Consider the following 18,535-nt stretch of genomic DNA (forward strand, 5'->3'; position numbering starts at 1 on the left):
AACTCAGCTGTGCGGGACATCAAAGGGTTCTCTATGGATAACTGGCAGGGGGCTGGAGGGACAGCCAGCACAGGGAGTGGTACTGCAGAGGGGGACTGCAGGGCCCCCTGGCTGCCCAGTCCCGCACCGCTGTCGGCTGCTATTTTGGTGAGCAATGACGGGGAGGGGGGGCCAGAGAGCACCGGGCTTGGGTACAAAGAGCCTTTATGCGGGAGCTACGGGACTCCCCTGCCGCTCTGACGCACAGCACCCTGCCACAACCCTGTCAGCACGGCGGGCACCCCATATCCCCACTGCTCTGTGGCACACAGAGGGGCACCTACCACCCTACTCCACCAAGAGCAGGATGTGGGCACCCTGGCAAGGGGGATACCACGTGCCCACTGGCACCACCCTGGCACTGGTGTCCCCCATGAACTGGCAGTGAGCCAGGATGGAAGCTCCAAGCCCCCACGCTCCTGTGGAACGCCAATTTCCAGGTGTTGGGAGCACCCGGACTGTCCCCACTAGCACTGCTCACCAACCAATGATGTCAGCACGCCCTGGGGTGCCACTGCCATATGCTACCACTGTGAGTTCCAGTGATGCCCCAATATGCAATCGTGAGGCCACAAGTGTGACATCCTGCTCTGCCACGGTGAGACACCCCAGTGTGCCATGGCGAGGGCATAATGACGTGACCTGGTGTGCCACATCCAGCCCGGTGAGTCCATGGCACACCAGTGGGAGGGTTAAAGGAAGCCGATGCTGCCGGGATCCCGCTGCAGTTCCCTTTCCTCCTCCTGATTCTGCAGCTATTTTTAGGGCCCCAGCAATAGCTGGGGCCAATGGCTCCACAGCCCTGTCCACCCACTCACTGGCAATGGGGGGTGCCTGGTGAGATCACAGTACCAGGGACTCCCAACAGCCCTGGCTGGAGTGCAGCCTCCCAGCCTGGCATCCCCATGACGGGCTTTGCCATGCTGCGTGGTCCCAATCCCACAGGCCAGCCACGTGGCACCCATGGCCTCCTCACCAAGCAGTGAGAGACATCAATGACACACACCTTACCCAGGCACCCGTACCACAATGCTGTCTGTGGCCCCTTGTCACCCACACTGGTGCCACAATGCTCTCCAGCCACATGGTACCATTAAGTGCTGGAATTGCCTGCTCTCCCAGTGCTGTACCTAGTGCTGCTTGCTAGCCCAGCTCTGTGGTGGGGAGCCAGTGCCCAGAGCCACACTGTGCCCACATGGCTGGGAACCTGCATTTGCCACTGTCCACGGGGAAGGAACACCATGCCACCATGGAGGCTGCATGCCTGGCAACTGCACGTGGCACCAGCACACAGCAACCCCAGGCCAGGGCAGGCCAGCTCACAGCACACTCCCAACTCTCCCACAGGCTCTCAGGGCACAGAAAAGCTTTGAGTTCAAGTGCCCTCGCCACCACCCCACAACCACATCAAGGTCCAGGTGCTGGCACAGGTAGCCAGCCTCGAGCAGAGCCGGCAGCATGCCCCAGGAGCATCCCAGCACAGCGAGGTGCCAGAGGCCCCAGGTATAGTGGGGTGCTGGGGGCACCACTGGGCAAAGGCACTTCAGGACCCGCAGGGCTGTCAGCCCTCACCTGTGACCTGCCACAAGCTGGGAGCCATGGAGTTCCATGGCACAACTCAAGGGCACAGAGCTGTCCCCCCTTCCCAGGTTGGGGACCCCTAGACATGAGGGCAGGAGCTGGGGACCTCCAGTGCCATGGGGTAGGCTCAGGGGCCCCAAGAGTGTGCGGCAGGTGCCAGGCCCCCCATCTCATAGACCCTCCATAGTAGCAGGGGTTAGTGACACAGCTCTCCTGGCGCCAGCCCAATATTCCCCCACCACCCAGAGGTTCCCAGCCCCTCCAAGAGTCTGTTGGTGTCTGATCTCCTGGGACACCCAGGCCACAGCAGGTGCCATTCCCCTGGTGCCCTATGTCCCAAAAGTGCCAGTGTCCCTCTGAAACCCCAGGTCTCCCCCATGTCTGTGCCCCCCCAGCATCCACTGACCAGAGCTGTCCCAGCCTCTCTGCGCCCAAATTCCTAGCAACCCTCACAGTACTGGTGACCCCCGAGTTCACTGTATCCCTCATGTGGCCTTTCCTCTCTGTCTGTTGCCCTCTTGGTCTTCCCCCCGCCCCCGGCCCCACCAATGCTCCCTGCGTGCTCCCCTGGATCCCCTCCAGTGATCCACACTGCCCGTGCTTCCTTGGCGGCCCCCCTCCCGCCCTCAGTGCCTCTCCCACTGTTCTTCCCGGTCCTCTGCCAGTGCTTCCTCGGACACCCGCCCTGCGTACCACAGTGCTCCCCTGAATCCCTGCAGTGACCCCACCATGACGCCTCAGTGTTCACCCCGGTACCTCGCTGGCGCTTCCCCAAATCCTCCCCTCTGCTCGCCCAGGACCCACCCCCGGCTGCCCTCCCGACCCCCGGCTCTCCTGGGACCATCCCCGAGGCCCCTCTGGTGCCGCCCTGAACACCCCACTCCTACGCCCGAATCTCCCGGGATCCCCCCAAAGCTCCGGCGGTACCTCGGCGGTGGCCCCCCCAAGCTCCCCCCTGCAGCTCTCCCACGGTCGTCCCGGGTCCTCCCCCCGACGCCCTGCCCGTGCCTCCGCAGCTCCCCCGGCCCCGCGCCGGTCCCCTCCCTGTGCACCCCCTCCAGTCACCCCCGATGGCCGCTCCCGGATGTCCGGATGTCCCCCCGTGCCCCGCCGGTACCGTGTGGGTGTCCCCCCGGCACCCCCCCGCCTGTGCCCCACTCACAGCAGGCAGAGCGCGTAGGCCCCCGCCACGCTCTCGCTGTCCCGCACCAGGAAGCTGCCGTCCCGCCCGGCCCGCGCCAGCTGCTCCTCGGCCGCCGCCCGGCTCAGGTCCCGGTGGTACCAGGGGGGCACCGGCACCGGGGCCGCTCCTCCCGCGCCCCCCGCGCCCCCCGCGCCCGCCATGCTCCGCCGCCGGGGCCGCGCCGCGGGGCCGCGCTCTGAGGGGGAGGGGGAGCCGAGGGGCGGGCACCGGGGCGGGGAAAGGTGGGGGACGGGGACATCCCGGGGACAGGCGGGGGCTTCGGGGGCTGGGGGCAGCGTGGGCCCCAGGGGGCACCGATGAGGTACCCGCGGGCCCACGGGGAGAGATCCGGGGGTGGCCATCGTGAGAGGCGATCGCGGGAGGGGACCCGCGGGAGTGGAGAGGGGCACCGGGGGTTCCTGGGGAGCAGCAGGGGGAGCTTGGGGGAGCCCCAGTGAGGTAACGGGGGAGCACTGGTGGGGTCCTGGGGGGCGCATCTGAGAGGCACCGGGGCAGATCAGGGGCCACGATAGGATGTTCAGGGGGGCATCGGGGGGTCTGTTCAGGGGGGCATCGGGGGCAGAGAGCAGCGGGTAGCGGGCAGCAGCAGTGGGAGCACGGGGAGGATGAGGAGCCCCGGGGCGGGGAGCACCTGGGAGGGGGAAAGCACTTGGGGGCACCAGGGGAGCACCCAGGGGCATACCGAAGGGAAGAGCGGGGGCACGGTGTTGTGAAGGCACCGGCAGTGTGAAGGTACTGGGGAGCCAGGCACCAGGAAAAGGGGGGCCGCCGTGGGGCAGGGCTGGGGCCGGGGGCTGAAGAAGTGGGAGACGGGACCCGGTTTCACAACCAAAACTGGAGACTTCTCCATGGGCCAGGGATCAGGACGGTGCCACCCCACAGCTGGGAACACGGAGCATGTGGGGGGAAAAGAGACAACTGGGGTGGGCTCTGGGCCGGCAGAACTCCCTTGACAACCATGCTCCCACCTCAGGGTTCCCAGAATATCCTCCCCTTTTTCCCCACAATTTTCCCAGTCTCATCCTGTGTACCCCAGGGTGTCAGTGACGCCCAGGGCCCTGGAGCCGTGTCAGGTGCTAGGACACATTCATGGATCCCATCCTCCTGGGCCCCAGTGGCAGGCAGCCCTGTGCCTTCTGCCTGGCCGGCACAGTAGTTTGAGGGAGGCAGTGCTGGGTAGCCAGGTTGGTCAGTACAAAAGAATAGGAGTGATGTCTGCTTCATCTCCCCACCAGAAGCAGGATGGGACAAGCAGACACCCCCAGGTCCCTCAACCATCTTATTGCCCACCCCCCCCCCCCCACCCCAGCCATGCCACAACACCCCAAGACCAAGCAGGACAGGAGCATTTATTCATGAGCCACATGCCTTGGTGGGGGGACACAGCTTGGGGACATCCCACAGGGAGGCACAAGGCAGCCGGGGGACCCCCCCCCAACCATCTACTGCCTGCTCCTGCCTGCAGCCCCTCCTGCTCAGAGCAGGGCCAGTAAGGTGAGGGGCAGCAGGGACAGCAGGATAGAGAGCGGGGAGTTTGGGGGAGCATTGCCATGGGCATAATATTGGGCGACGGCAACATTTGGGTTCCCCTGTGTGGGATCGAACCACATCTGGATGCAGCGACCACTGCCACGGTGGTGGGCTGTGTAGCGATAGGAACCAGACCAGATCTGCTCGCAGAGTGCAGCCGCCGTGGGGAACACAAACTTGAACTTCTGGCACATGGCACCCTTGGGACACTGGTTGGTGCCTGGGGGTGGGCAGGGGGTGAAGTGGGTAAAGGGTTTTGGGAAATGGGTGTTGTTCCCCTGTGCATGGGGTGCAGATGGGTCCCATTGGCATTGCTGGGGAAGAGAGAGTTGATCTCAAGGTGGTACAGGGTCTCACACCGCATTACCCCACACCCCATGAGAACCCTCACACCCCCGGACCCACTCACAGCCGCCAGGGAGGGTGAACGCAACCTCCCCTGCAGCAAGATGGAGGGTGACTGGAGACCCACAGGAGGGTTGAGGCATAATGGGAGGTGCTCTGCAACCCCCACTCACCTGTAGTCCAGTTCCAGCCCTTGTGCCAGTTGACCTTGCAGGTGACAGCATCCTGGCAATCCTCCCACCACTGCTCACAGTCCTCCTGGCACAGTGGCACATCCCGGATCCGCTCCTTCCGCCAGCTGGTGTCTGCCTGCAGGGCCCCCAGTTTCTCCCAGTTCACCCCAGGGATCCTGGAGGGTGGGCGAGGGCGGGATCTGCACCTACCTGGTCGATCCATGGCCCCAGGTTAGGGGAACACTCATAGAGACACGTGTCCTGGATGAAGTGGCGCTTGCACTTCTCTGGCATGGCCCCACAGTGGTCCCAGTTGAAGTTGTACAGGTAGGACTGGTCCCGGTGAGCTTCCAAACTGGTGTTGGCAGAGCAGCAGGCATTGTCTCTCCACAGGACACACTGCACCAGGGCAGCCAGAGCTCAGCTGGGACCCATCAGGACCCACCAGGGCTCAGCTGGGACCTGCTGCAGGTCCAGGGAAAGCATCAGTGCCCATGGGTGAGTGACACTGGGTGATGTCAGGGCACAGAGCCCCCCAGCCTCCATCCTGGTGACCCCACAGCAAGTGACACCAGTGGGTGCTGGTGCAGTGGATGAGGACTGTACCTGCCCGTAGAGCTGCCCCTCAGGGCCAGGCTCTGTTTTATGGTGCTTGGCATCCATGCAGACGTTGAGCAGTGACTCCTGTGTCACCGTCACTGCTAGGGTGGCAGCTGGCCAGGCCACCAGCAGAGCCAACACCACTGCCATTGCTCTGCCAGGGCGACAGCAAGTCAGGACGGCAGCACTGAGAGATGTGGTGACAGCAGGGACAAAGTCCCCCACCGTGCATGTGGAACTGCGGCAGCACATGGTCAGTGCCCACGACCACCGACAGTGGGGTCAGGGATCTTACCTGGGGGTGCCAGGGAGTCGGGGCTCTTACCTGGGGGGCTGCTGGGCTCCAGGTGCCGTGGGACGAGCGCAGCTCATCTCAAAGGTCGTGGTGCAGCACAACCCGTGGCCACTGATCACGGGACGCGGGAATGCAGCGGATTGGGCAGCATTGAGGGCATGGAGGAGAAAGTGCACCCCGCCCTGGCCCCCCACTGTGTCCTGGATTGCCCATCCTGGCCCCTCATCAGCCCCACATGCAGCTGGGATTTATCCTCCTGGCGCCGGGCTGGGGCCAGCCCCTGCCAAAATCCACTTATGGCTGTTTTTCCTTCCCTCCAGTGGGAGGTGGCCTGACTCCCTGACACCAGCACCAGGGGCAGGACCTGGCCCCCCAACACCACAGCGTTCCTGTGAGTGCCTGGGCGGGGGCGGGGGGGAACACCACAGTGGGTAAGAGATGTTGCTGGCAGGCACAGGTACGCCCCGCGGGGTGACAGATGGCCACAGGGTAGAGGTAAGTACCCCTCGTTGAATTACAGGTACTCCAGAGGCTCACAGAAGCCCCATGGAGCGGGGAGCAGATACCCTGCGGGAGAGCAGTCACTGTGGCTCGGGAGGGACAGAAACGCTCCAGAGCGAGACATGCCTCGGGGGGGCGCAGGCAGGGAAGATACCCTGCAAGGCACAGATACTTCCAAGGTCACACGTGATGGGGGGGCCAGACATGCCTCGGGGACCACAGATGCTCTGAGGAGGGGGTAAGATACCCGCCTCACAGATGACAGATACCCCCACCCATGGATAACAGCTGCCCCCAAAGAAGCAGATACCCCATCAGGATCACAGATAGCTCCTCACTGGGGTCTCTGGTACCCGTGGGGCTCACATACCCACCATTAGTCATAAATACCCCAAGGGGGGCACAGATATTCCGTGGGGATCACAAACACCCCCTGATTTGGGTGACAGAACCTCCCCATCGGGGTGACAGATAACTTGGGGCTGCTCACGTACGCCCGGGCCGCCATAGCGGCCCCAGACCCGGACGCGCGGGGGCCCAGCCCATGGTCTGTCAATCAGATGGCGCCCCGCCCCCAGGCAGTGCTCTAGGCCACGCCCCCATTCTCCCCTTGTGGGCCCGGTGCCGCCGGTCATCGCCGCATTCCCTCTGCGCATGCTCCGTGCACTGTAACTGGTTCCGGGTCGGACTCCACTTCCGGCTCGGCGGCTGGTGCCGGCCTGGCGCTGCTCCCGGCGCTCCCGCCATGTCCACGCTGTTCCCCTCACTCCTGCCCCGCCTCACCGAGTCCCTCTGGTTCAACCTCGACCGGCCGTGCGTTGACGAGACCGAGCTGCAGCAGCAGGAGCAGCAGCACCAGGCCTGGGTGGGCGCCGGGGTGGGGGGAGACGTGAGGCCGCAGGGCCGGGTGTCAGGAGGCCGGGAACGGGTTCGGGGCTGGGGAAGTGGCCCCTGCTCCTTCAGCGGGCACGGCCGCGGTGCTCGTTGCAGCCCCGAGGCAGTGCCCGGGGTGGGGGCTCGCGGGTGTCCCGGGACACGGGGCTCCTCCCCTGCGTCGCTCCCCCCGGGTGTTCACCGACTGTGCCCGTGTTTCAGCGTCTTGGGCCGGTGTTGCCGGCTCGGGCACCGCTACTCGCGTGTCCGTCTTCCGTGTGTCACACCGGCTCGGTGCGGGCTGCTACCGGAGCTCCCCGTTTACTGTGTGGGGGTTAATTAATAAGATGCTCCTGAACCGAGGCTCCTGCGCTAGCTCCCAATTAATTAATTAACTAATTTCCCGAGGGAGGCGAGGAGCGATTTCTGACCCTGGTAACTGACAAGTGTTTGTGCTGTCAGTGTGGTTTGATGCTGCAGTGCCCCTGAGTATGGGGGGAAGAACATCTATTTGATTAAAGTTTAAAAAAAAATCAGTAATTAAGTTTCCATAATTAAATAATAAAGTTTAAATCAATTAAAACCCTAGTACATAGAAAAGGTTCCAAGTCCCTCTGGGTGGAAGGTGCTGACATATTTTAATTGAGCTTTAATTATCTGCTGTGGTTGTGTTTGTCTGGCTGATCAGATGTCCCAGATTTGGTTATTTTTGATAAAAATACATAAGCTTTGTATTTGGCCTTCTGATGCCACACATGGGGACACCTCGAACCCTCTCAGCACCAGAGAGGGATCACCCTGCTTGGTGCCAGGATGTGAAAGCTGCTCTTCCCTGCTTGGTTAGGGAATGCCAGGGAGGCAGCAGGACTGGGGCTGGAAATAGGCGTGGTCAGTGAGCCACACAAGCCAGCAGCTGAGCCAGAAGGGCCTGTTTGCTGGGGTATCGTGGGGCTGTTGGGGTGCTCACCCGCCTCTCTCCCTTCCCCAGCTCCAGAGCATTGCTGAGAAGGACAACAACTTGGTGCCCATAGGAAAGCCAGCATCCGAGGTGGGTGTGTGGACAGGGAAGGGGGGGGTTGCCACAGGGCTTGAGGGGCAGATGGGGTTGCTGGAACTGTTGTGTCCACAGCACTATGATGAGGAGGAGGAGGAGGATGATGAAGATGATGAAGACAGCGAAGAGGACTCAGAAGATGATGAAGACATGCAGGATATGGATGAGATGAATGATTATAATGAGTCTCCTGATGATGGGGAGATCAATGAGGTAAATAGTGTGAGACCCCAAAGCAAGGGATGTGAAGTGTGTGGGACCCTGAGCATGAGCTCCAGGGGCTGTCTTCTCTCCTTCATGTCCCCTATTACGTCCTTGCTCTAGGGGAGATCTCAAACCTCTTTCTTTCCCAGGTGGACATGGAGGGGACAGAGCAGGATCAGGACCAGTGGATGATCTGATTCTGCCACAACCACACCAAACCAGAGGCTGGGGGAGAGCCTTTGCCCCCCCACAGCTCTGAGGGACAGTTCAGTGAAGCTCCTCCTGCCATGGGTGCTGTGTGGGGCACGAGGTTCAGAGGGAAGCCCCCCAGGGGAGCCAGAGAGGAGACTGCCACCTGGCATATTGGAACTGACACATCTTTTCTAATAAACTCAGTTTTCAAGAAAACAACCCCAAATCTGGTGTCTGAGGCCACCAGGGCAGGCGGGGGGTACCACCCAGGCAAGTGCAGGGCTGCTCCCCACTGTCCACCAGTGTGCCTGGCAGACCTCCCTGTGCAGTGCAGGCAGGAGCACTATGGCGAGTGAGCCCTGTCATTACCCACCGCGCCCCACCACAGACCACAGCAGCCACTGCTTTTCCTGCAGAGCCCTTGTTGAAGCCAAGGCGGGGGCTGGGGACCCGGCACTCCCGCGGTGACTGGGGCCACCCCAAGGCAGGAGCTCGCCTCCCGCTCAGTGGGAACCGGTGTAGCGGAGCTCGGCGATGCCATCAGGAATGGCGCGGAAGTACTCCAGGCTGGCGCGGTGCACTTTGCAGTGGTACTTGCCGCAGGTCTTGGCGTACTGCAGGAAGTGGGGTGCCCCAGGGAAGAGGACATTATCAGCCAGGATGGTGGCCCCCTCAGCCAGCAGCTGGTGGCTCTCCAGCAGCCGCAGATCCCGCAGGTAGCTGCGTTTCCAGTGATCCATGAAGACCAAGTTGGCATTCATCAGGCCGTGCTTCTCCCGCAGGCGGGGTATCACCTCCTCCGAGGGGCCCACGATCAGCTCCACCTGTGCTGCATCACCCTCAGTCACTGGGCCAGGTTATCAGGGTGCCCACCCACCACCTTGCTTCAAAGGCTGGTGAGAGGTTCACATGGAACAGGATCTCTTCCCACATACACTACCCAGCAGGTGCCGCAGTCCCTGCTGCAGCAGCAGTGACCCCCACCCATCTCCCTGGTTTCACACACAGAGCTGGGCTTTATCCCAGTGCCCGGGTGCTCACCGTCTGCTCGCTGAAGCCGGCCAGGCGGATGACCTTCTCGGCCACGGCAGCGTGTTGGGGGTCCCCCTCGATGGTGTAGAGGCGGGCTCCTGGGGGCAGCGCCTGTGCCAGCAGCACGGTGCCATAGCCACAGTATGTGCCCAGCTCCAGCACCCGCAGTGGTGCCCGCTCCAACAGCACCCGCTCCACGATCCGCCCTGACAGGGCATGTGCCTCTCAGCACTCACCAGTCTGTGCCACCCCAGCCCTGGGCAGGGCAAAGGTGCCAAGCAGTTCCCAGTGCCCAGAGTGATGGAGGAGAGCCATGCCAAAAATGTCACAGCCAGGTCAATGATGCCATAGCCATACCAACAGTGCCATAGCTGTGCTGGCAGTACAGTGGCCATGTCACTGGTGCCACAATCATGCCAACAATACTATGGCTATATCAACAATGCCGCTGCCATGCCAGTGGTGCTGTGATCACACCAACACTATCACAGCCATGTCAGTGGTGCCATGGCTGTGCCAGTGGTGCTGTGGCCATGCTGGCAGTGCCACGGCCATGTCAGTGATGCCATGGCCATGTCCGGTGCCATGCCATGTGTTGTGGACAAGCAAGAGTGGCACTCACCTTTGTCAGGCCCCACACAGCTGAGGTGCTCGCAGTGGTAGCACCACTGATCGAAGGTCTGGAGGATGTGGTGGGGGTCCCCAGGGATGGCATGGGCCAGCAGGTACTGGAAGGCACGCTGCTCCCGCGAGGTGCCAGTGAGCCGGTCCCGCAGCCAGGCCACCAGCACTGCCCGATACAGCAGCATCAGGTAGTGCCGGTACCGGATCAGCAGGGTGACAATGAAGGGGAGGAAGGCCAGGGCAATCGCTGGAGACACCATCACAAGCGAAGTGAGGCTGTGCTTTTTGCACAGTTGCTGAGTTGACTTTGTTAGTTTTGTACTTATCTTGGGAGTTCTGCCAAATGGGAAGTTCTGCACCCTTTGTGTCCACTATCAGTAGCATAACCTTGGGCCCAGGCTTTGAAAATCTCCCCTATGCAAAGATCATTGAAGCATTGTGAGCCCTTAAACCGTAATGAGGCAAACCTATTCCCTCACAGGGGATGCTGTGCTAGGGTGTACTCCCAGGGTGCCAGCCTCACAGCTCCCAGTCATGCCATGAGTTGGCTGTGCTGTGCACCCCCTGGAAGTACCTCGCCCTGGGCTCCAGTGCTGCTGGGCCTGCAGGGCTGGGGCACCCCAGTATGCTGTGGAGATCCCTGTGCCAGGGCTGGGGAGTGCTGGGGACCCATCTGCCAGGGTCCAGATACTGGGGTTGACAGGGCCAGCATCCCAGGGGATTGTGCTGCCATGAGGGGCCTTGGTCAGCATAACCCCTTGCACCCCCCTTGGTCCAGCTTTGCTGCTCCCATCCCCCATATCCTGTACCTCACACCCTACTCCCCACACCCTGCTCCCCACACCCTGAGCTGTTGGGGGTGCCCAGCCACCGTGACAGGATAGGGCAATGGGGGTGGCAACCTACCTGTCCCCACACTCCAGGCAGGCAGAGGCAGGCAGTCCTGTGTGGAGCCCTGCTGCCACTCAATTATTGATGGTGTCACCATAGCTGCAGCTGCTATCGGAGCTCCGGTTACCAGCTCAGTGGGGCTGGCAACAGAGACGGGGCCAGGCTGGGGCTGGGAGGTAGTCCTGGGCTGCACAAGGGGCCCTGGGGCTGGGGTGCTGATACTAGAGCTGGGGGGCTGATACTGGGGCCTGAGGTACCAGTAGCATGGCTGGGGTCCCAATACTGGTGTGTAGTACTAGGAGCTGTGGTCCTGATACTGGAGCTGGAGTCCTGTCACTGTGCACGGAGAATATTGGGTACTGGAAGCACTGGGCAATGGGAGCACGGGGAGCCAGAAGCACTGGGCACTGGGACGACAGGGAGCCCTAATCAGTGGGCACTGGGGACACTGTGGGCCCAGGGACAATGGGGGCATTGAGAGCATTGGGGGTCTGAGGGGTTGGGGCACTGGGATCTGTTGTGGTTTAGGAATGGTACTCCCCTGTTCAGTGCCCCCACTGAGACCCTCCAAAGCATGCCCATTCTCTCACTCCCCTGCTTTCCTTTCCCCCTTCCCACAGCGGCAGGATGGAGAGCAGGCACAAAAGGTAAAGATCTCAGGTTGAGATAAGAACAATTTACTGGCTATAAGAAAATGAACAGTAACAGCAACAATATTAATGACAAGGGGTACAAGAAAAGAAAATATTCACATGGAAGACCCCCTTCCAACAACAGACAATACCAGACAGCTCCCTCTGCCAATTTACTCGACAGTGAGCTGGCGTTTGACAATGGCTCTGTACAAACTTGCACCACTAGGACTGTGTACACCAGATCTGGGCCTAAAGGGCACTTTGTTATTTGAATCCCTGTAGTAGACTCAACCTCCAGCACTACTAATCTCTCCAAGATACTGGGTACCTTGGTGCTCCATGGTGTTCTGCTTGTCTCAGTGCACTACTCAATCCTCCTTGAGACAATGCCTTTCCCTCACGCTTGGCAGGAGTTGCCTTCAGAGCCTGAGAGTTTTTGTCCTCTTCCCGATGCCCTTGTCAATGTTCACATCCCAGGACAAGGATCCCAGTTGCTTGGCTTCACTACCATCCCGTTCCATACTGTGGGCCAGGATATCCCAGCACTGGAGTAGCCAGGTCACCAGGGGCTCACCTAACTGGCGGCTGGAACCTTTTCACACATCTTCCAGCTTACCTGGGGACATGGACCAGGTGATTTTCTCTGGCCCTGCCTCCTCCTCCTGTTCTGAGGGCTCTGCTTTGCCATCCCTCACTAACTGAACTGCTTTTGTCTCGGATCCCTTCTTCCGTGCAGGGGAGGCTGCTCCCAGCACGGGCTGTTCCCCTGGCTCAGCTGCAGTTGGCGTGGCCATGGTGCCTGTTGCTCTGTCTCCTCCTCCTCCCTGAGGCTGCTGCCCACTGACCACCAGTGTCCAACAGAGAGTAGCCAGGGCCCAACGCTCTGCAGTAAGTTGCTCATCTCTGGAGTTGACACAGCATCTCCTTGCAAATATTCTGTCACTTTATCAGAGTCCTGTAGTTGTTCGGGGGTGAACTCCCAAACCACCGGAGCAGAGAATTTCTCAAAAAATTGGCCAATTTTCTCGCACATTCCATGCCACTCATGACTATTCCCCCTCGGGACAGGTCTCTGAATGGCCTTCTTGGAAATCTCTCTTCTGCCTCCAAAGGTGACTCTAAACACAGTGTGGACTGCACTGAGACATACCAACAAGAACGTGCTTTCCTTCCCATCCAAAGGGAATTAAAAATTCTCAAAAGCTGTTGTAACAGGCCCGAAGGAGGAAAAGGGGGGGAAAATGGAGAAAATCATCCTTCCCCTGTTCCCCCCACAGACGAGGTATGGTTATTAATGGACTTCCAAAGGCAGGGCTGAAGTAAGGGCAGGAGAGCAGCACTGAATACACATCCCAGAGTACCCTCCTTTGCCCTTGATGTTACTGTGTCATAAACTCACCTCCCACAGCACAGCAACAAAGAAATGCGGATCCTTGTCCCTGCTCTGTCAAAGGTCACCCCGAGGAGCACGTACAGGAATACAGGAACAGAGCCAGGGTAAGGTACCATACCCACGTGAACAGACCAAGCACCGTCGTGACCAGTGGCCCAGGACCTAATACAGCAAATGCTGGGATCAAATTTGTTTCCAACCCACTCTATCGTTACCTCAACCTTTAGTGCCCCATGTTAGGACACTCGTGGACAGTCGTGGTTTAGCCAGCAACTCAGCCCAACCCATCCACTTGCCCACTCCCCCATCAGAATGATCAGGGAGAGAATTGGACCGGTAAAAGCTGGAAATCTCGTGGGTTGAGATTAATACAGATTAATAGGGAAAGCAAAGACCACACACACAAGCAAAACAAAACAACTAATTAAGTCATGACTTCGCATGGGCAAGCAGGTGCTCAGCTATTCCAGGAGAGCAGGGCCCCATCACATGTTAAAGTTATTTAGGACAACAAACGCCATCACTCCAGACATCCCCCTCTTCCTCATTCTTGCCCCACTTTATATTCTGAGCACTGCAGACTTGGGAACGCCAGGAGCCCTGAGGCCGCGCGCTCGGAACACACCGGGAGCGCGCGCGCCGGGGGGCGGTGCCCTGGCAGCAGACACGTGACCACGCCCGCAAGGCCGCGTGACGTAGCCCACGTGCGAGCATCGTTCCGTCCCATGTGACACCCCCGCGCGCGCGCCCCTGGCGGCGGGCGCGGCCGTGTGTGTGTGTGTGTGTCCGTGTGTCCGTGTGTTCCCCCGCCGCTCACGTGACCGGCGTGACTCGGCGCTCACGTGACCGCGCGGCGGGGCCGTGCCGGAGCCGGGGCCGCGCTCGCCATGGGCTGCTGCTACAGCAGCGAGGCCGAGGCCTCCGACCAGGTGGGCCTGGCGCCGGGGGAACACGAGGCCCGCGGCGGGGGTGGCGCCGGGAGGGACGCTCGGCCCCACTCCAGGCTCTCCCGGGGCTTCCCGGTTGCGGGGGGGCAGGCGGCGCGCGTCCTCGGCGGGGCCCGGCCCTTCCCCGCTCCCGGGCAGTCCCTCTGAGCGCTGCTCCCGCCTGTCGCCGCCTTCGTGTCACTCGTTCCTCGCGTGTCTCGCGCCTCCTGGTGTGTCCCCCCGGTGCCGCGCGGGGGGCTGGAGGCGGGGGCTCGGGGGTCGAGCCAGACCCTCCCGCCGTCCCGCTGCAGGTGTAAGTCCAAGGCCTCAGACGGCACCGGCGGGAGCAGCGCCAGTTTTTCCTTCTTGGGACAGCGTGACTGCCACGCAACTCAGGGGCTGGGGCAGAACTGGGGCTGTCACCTGTCTCGCGAAACTTAATCCCCCTGCAGCCAGAGCTGGGCTGTGACAGCCCGTCCCAGGGGGAGCCCAGCCGGCTTCCACTTGTATCGTGAGAAAGGAAGGAGAAGGGCCTGGGCTAGAGTAACGCAGCAGCATGTCCCAGCAGGAGGAACGGGAGAGGAAGCTTGTGGCCAGGGAAGAGCTGGAGATGCCAGTGATGGCGTGTGTGGAGAAGTGGATGCACTCCCAGCTCACCATGGGTCACAGGCTGAGCATCCTTTCAGGGCAAGACAGACATGGAAGGGCTTGAGCGTGTCCAGAGAAGGGAACGGAGCTGGAGCACAAGGAGTGGCTGAGGGAGCCAAGGGGGCTCAGCCTGCAAGGAGCTCAAGGATTACCTTCTTACTCTCCACAGCTCCCTGACAGGAGGGTGGAGCCAGGTGGAAGACTGTCTCTGCTCCCAGGGAACAAGCAACAGGACAGGAGGAATGGGCCTCTAGTTGTGCTATAGAAAGTGTAGGTTAGATATTCGGGAACATTTCCCTAGAAGTGTTGTACAGCTGTGACACAGGCTGCCCAGAGCAGCGTTGGAGTCCCCAACCCTGGTGGGATTTAAAAGTGCTATAGACATGGCACTTAGGGACGTAGTTTGGTGGTGGGCTCAGCAGTGCTGGGAGAACAGTTGGGCTCAGAGGGCTTTTCCAATTTTACTGATTCTGTGATCTTGTTCTCATGGGTGTTGTGCCCATGATCTCCCTACTGGGCTCTTTTCACAAGCCCTGCAGCACCATTCAGCCAAGCCAGAGGATCAAGGGCTGTGCTGCAGCTCTGCACCTCCTGGAGTGAGTGGGGGAACATGCCCTGTGACTCTGGGAACCCCCCCAACCCCACACAGTCCCTGGGCTTTGGCAGATGCGGTTCACCTGGCTCAGGTGAGCCTCCTGCTATGCCAGGGTGGGCTCTCTGTGGTGCCCAGTCTGGGATGGGGCACAGTAGGTCCACGTTAGCTGCAGAGTTTCATGCCCTTTGGTGCTGGCTGCAGACTCCTCCCTGCAGGTTGGCCACTCCAGATGTGCTGCCTGATTTCAGCCGCTTGCTGCCTTTGTGGCTGGAGGGGCTTTATCTGGGAAAAAGCAAAAGAATTGGGCAAAGAGGTGCCTGGCAGAGCTGAGGCTGTTCTGGGTTACACTGGGATGCATAGGGAGCCCTCCTGGCTGGTGAGGGAAGGGTGAGACTTGCCTCATCCCCTGGGGTTAGTGCTTCTGGTGTGGGGGAGCCAGGGCTGATTTTACTCTTGTCTTTCACTCAGGAGGAAGAGACAAAGCGGTTGCTGGAGCCAGCAGCCAGCCCGCCCAACAAGGTGCTGAACGGAGCGGAGCAGAGCTACCACAACCTCCCGTCAGCACGCACCGATGAGCAGGCCATGCTGTCCTCCATCCTCGCCAAAACAGCCATGTAAGCCTCAGGCCATGCCCGTGGGGCAGGCAGCATGCCTCGGGGACCAGCGGTGCCCCTGGGTGTGACATGCAGCTGGGGGCTGCCTGGCTGTGGGTCTCGGTGATCAGCCGTGCATGCTGAGGGGAAAGGAGGAGCTGTGGCAGAGCCCCCCATGTCCCTCTGCCCTCAGACAGCCCCTCCCTCAGCTTTGAGCCCCATGGGGACACAGAGAGAAGACCCCAGATGTGAGGTAACCCCTCAGCTGCTCGGCTGGAAGTAGGGGCAGGGTTTGGGTAAGAAAGTGAGTCCATGGGGATGTGGAGAGGGTGGCTGGAGGGGCAGCAGCCCTGTATCCCCTTCTGAGGAGGCTTTTCCTCAAATGCACACGGGCAGTGTGGGGAGAGGGCTGTGTCCAGCCTGGCTGGGAGGGCTTTGGGATGCTCGTAGGCTCCTCTGCTCCCCTGCCTGACACTGGAGAGCTAGTGGCCACTGGTGTGTGTCCAGCACGCAGGGCCACAGCAGCTCTGAGCACTGCTTTGCTGTGGGGTGCACACAGTGGGGCTGCAGCAGGGCCCTGGGCAAGCGCCCGGGTTCTCTGTGAGCCCAGGGCCCAGTACCAGGGCTCTCAGGACATCTGCCAAACACTTTGTCCTCCCAGTGGTTCCTTTTTTTCTTCAGGTAGCTGCATGCTAAGCTCCCCAGAGCCCAGACCAGCCCCCAGCTTCCTGCAGCCTCTGCCCCAGGCCAGCTGTGGGCAAACAGTCCCTGGCATTTCCCTCCTGGCGAACAGCCAGTCCAGCCTGGCACACTTGTGGCCAGCTAGTAGCATTCATTGGACGAGTTTGGCCTTGAGATGTTTGTTTTGGGGTGCTGGTGCTGGACTTTGTCTGCCCTGGTCAGAGGATGCTCTGAGATGGGGAGGGAGCTCAGGAGGAGCAATGAGCCTCCAGTGCGAGCCACTGTCTCGTGTCTCTGCAGCAACATCATCGACGTGTCGGCAGCGGATTCCCAGGGCATGGAGCAGCATGAGTACATGGACAGAGCCAGGCAGTACAGGTGGGATCTGTACTTCTCCCCTGGGGTGCCCTCAGTCCTTCACACCTGTGTGTGCCCCTGGGCAGGTCCCAGGGGTTCTGGCCTGGGGGAGTGAACTCGGCAGGTAGAAGGGCTGCTTCATCTCAGAGAGCAGGGTGCAGCCTGCTCAGGGAAGGTTGATGGCAGTGCAGGCAGCAGAGCCCAGGACAAAGGGCTCTTGTGTTCACCCAGCTCTTGGGGCAAATGGTGAGGGGCTGGATGTGACTGCTTCTACTCTGCCTGTGTGGGAGAGCTGGAAGCTCCCTCATCCTCCAGCTGCAGGAAGTGAAGAGGGCTGGATGCTGGGAGTGCAGCACCACTGCTCTCCCTTTCTCCCCCTGGGGGTGCCGGGTGCCTGGGGGTGCAGCACCCATCTTCTGGATGTCCCCACGTCTTGGCGTGGCACTGATGTTCGCTGCTCTCCCCTTACAGCACACGCCTGGCCATGCTCAGCAACAACCTGACGCACTGGAAGAAGCTCCCGCTGCTGCCATCTCTGACTAACCAACCGCACCAAGTGCTCGCCAGCGACCCTGTCCCCTTTGCAGACCTGCAGCAGGTGAGCAGGGCTGGGCTGCGCCCTGAGCCCTTGCGATGCTCCCCAGAGTCACATCCTCGTCCTGGAGGAGCAGTAATGCCCAGAGCCCCCTAGGTCAGGTTTAAGGCCTTGTTAGAGGTGGGAGCAAAGCCCAGGACAGGCTTAGGGCTGGAGGCTAACCTCCTGCAACTGTTTCTTTGGGATAACCGGGAGTTTCAGTACCCACCAGTGACACAGCCATGTCTTCCTGCCTGCAGGTGTCCCGGATAGCTGCCTATGCCTTCAGTGCGCTGTCACAGATCCGTGTCGACGCCAAAGAAGAACTGGTTGTACAGTTTGGCATCCCCTGAACCTGCCCCCAGCACTGCTGCTTCAGCGCTTTGGGTTGTTTTTTGGTTTTTTCCTGATTTTTTTTTTTCTCTTTATATCCCTTCCCTCCCCATGCTGCTGCCACAGAACTTGGACAGATACCGTTTCCTACTAAATGCCAAGGCACCCATCATTGGCGCGTTGAGCCCACCTGCATTGCTTGAGGCTTTCTCCTCCTCGTGGATGGGTGGGTGTGCGTGGGGAGTAGGCTGTGTCAGCTGGATGCTGCCTTGCACAGGGACAAGCACAAAGGGAACAGCCGGTGCAAGGAGGCCCTGGTGTGGGTCAGCACCATGTGCCAGGTCACCAGGATGGGTGGGCTGGAGCCAGGCAGATGTGATGCTCTGCATGGGGCCTGGTGGCTCCAACACCATCCCTTCTCCTTTTTACATGTTTAGACCTTTATTTTGGTTGTTTGTTTTTTGTTTTTGTTCTTTTTTTTTAATTATTATTTTTTGCCACAGTAGATAAAGCCACTTTAATCCAGTGCCTGTCTCCACTGTTCTCTGTCGGACACAGCATGGACGTGATGGGGGAGCCATACCCTGGTGGGGCGAGTACACACATCTGTCTGACACCTGTCACCTCTTCGATCATGTCCCACAGGGCCAAGAGGACAAGGG

General features: G+C 60.6%; 4 protein-coding genes across 7 annotated transcripts; 2 read left to right on the forward strand and 2 right to left on the reverse strand.

The window, feature by feature from the left end:
* Window positions 1-4,153: 4,153 nt before the first annotated feature.
* On the reverse strand, window positions 4,154-6,146 carry LOC119708046 (folate receptor alpha-like). Of its 2 annotated transcripts, none has more exons than XM_038153887.1 (5): window positions 5,798-6,146; window positions 5,479-5,710; window positions 5,083-5,271; window positions 4,873-5,008; window positions 4,154-4,574 (listed from the first exon to the last, which is right to left on the reverse strand). In XM_038153887.1, the coding sequence occupies exons 1-5, from the start codon at window positions 5,842-5,844 to the stop codon at window positions 4,300-4,302; spliced, it is 879 nt and encodes a 292-aa protein (XP_038009815.1). In that variant the 5' UTR covers window positions 5,845-6,146; the 3' UTR covers window positions 4,154-4,299. The 2 variants fall into 2 exon arrangements, with proteins under 2 accessions (XP_038009815.1, XP_038009825.1); XM_038153897.1 differs by having other exon boundaries at window positions 5,479-5,626; window positions 5,798-6,142.
* Window positions 6,147-6,183: 37 nt separating this feature from the next.
* Window positions 6,184-8,810, forward strand: ANAPC15 (anaphase promoting complex subunit 15). Of its 3 annotated transcripts, none has more exons than XM_038153946.1 (4): window positions 6,184-6,262; window positions 8,130-8,189; window positions 8,271-8,408; window positions 8,549-8,810. In XM_038153946.1, exons 1-4 carry the CDS (start codon window positions 6,206-6,208, stop codon window positions 8,594-8,596), a joined length of 303 nt encoding a protein of 100 aa, XP_038009874.1. In that variant the 5' UTR covers window positions 6,184-6,205; the 3' UTR covers window positions 8,597-8,810. The 3 variants fall into 3 exon arrangements, with proteins under 3 accessions (XP_038009874.1, XP_038009853.1, XP_038009863.1); XM_038153935.1 differs by lacking the exon at window positions 6,184-6,262 and adding an exon at window positions 6,890-7,133; XM_038153925.1 differs by lacking the exon at window positions 6,184-6,262 and adding an exon at window positions 6,294-7,133 and having other exon boundaries at window positions 8,130-8,810.
* Window positions 8,811-8,957: 147 nt separating this feature from the next.
* LOC119708052 (transmembrane O-methyltransferase homolog) lies at window positions 8,958-11,333 on the reverse strand. Its single transcript, XM_038153911.1, has 3 exons — window positions 10,246-11,333; window positions 9,633-9,829; window positions 8,958-9,415 (listed from the first exon to the last, which is right to left on the reverse strand). The coding sequence occupies exons 1-3, from the start codon at window positions 10,505-10,507 to the stop codon at window positions 9,095-9,097; spliced, it is 780 nt and encodes a 259-aa protein (XP_038009839.1). The 5' UTR covers window positions 10,508-11,333; the 3' UTR covers window positions 8,958-9,094.
* A 2,572-nt stretch (window positions 11,334-13,905) lies between these two features.
* On the forward strand, window positions 13,906-18,399 carry LAMTOR1 (late endosomal/lysosomal adaptor, MAPK and MTOR activator 1). The gene is made up of 5 exons (XM_038132301.1): window positions 13,906-14,095; window positions 15,804-15,949; window positions 16,910-16,987; window positions 17,438-17,564; window positions 17,801-18,399. Exons 1-5 carry the CDS (start codon window positions 14,054-14,056, stop codon window positions 17,891-17,893), a joined length of 486 nt encoding a protein of 161 aa, XP_037988229.1. The 5' UTR covers window positions 13,906-14,053; the 3' UTR covers window positions 17,894-18,399.
* Window positions 18,400-18,535: the final 136 nt, after the last annotated feature.

Source organism: Motacilla alba, chromosome 1, assembly GCF_015832195.1.
Source record: "Motacilla alba alba isolate MOTALB_02 chromosome 1, Motacilla_alba_V1.0_pri, whole genome shotgun sequence".
NCBI lineage: Eukaryota > Metazoa > Chordata > Aves > Passeriformes > Motacillidae > Motacilla > Motacilla alba.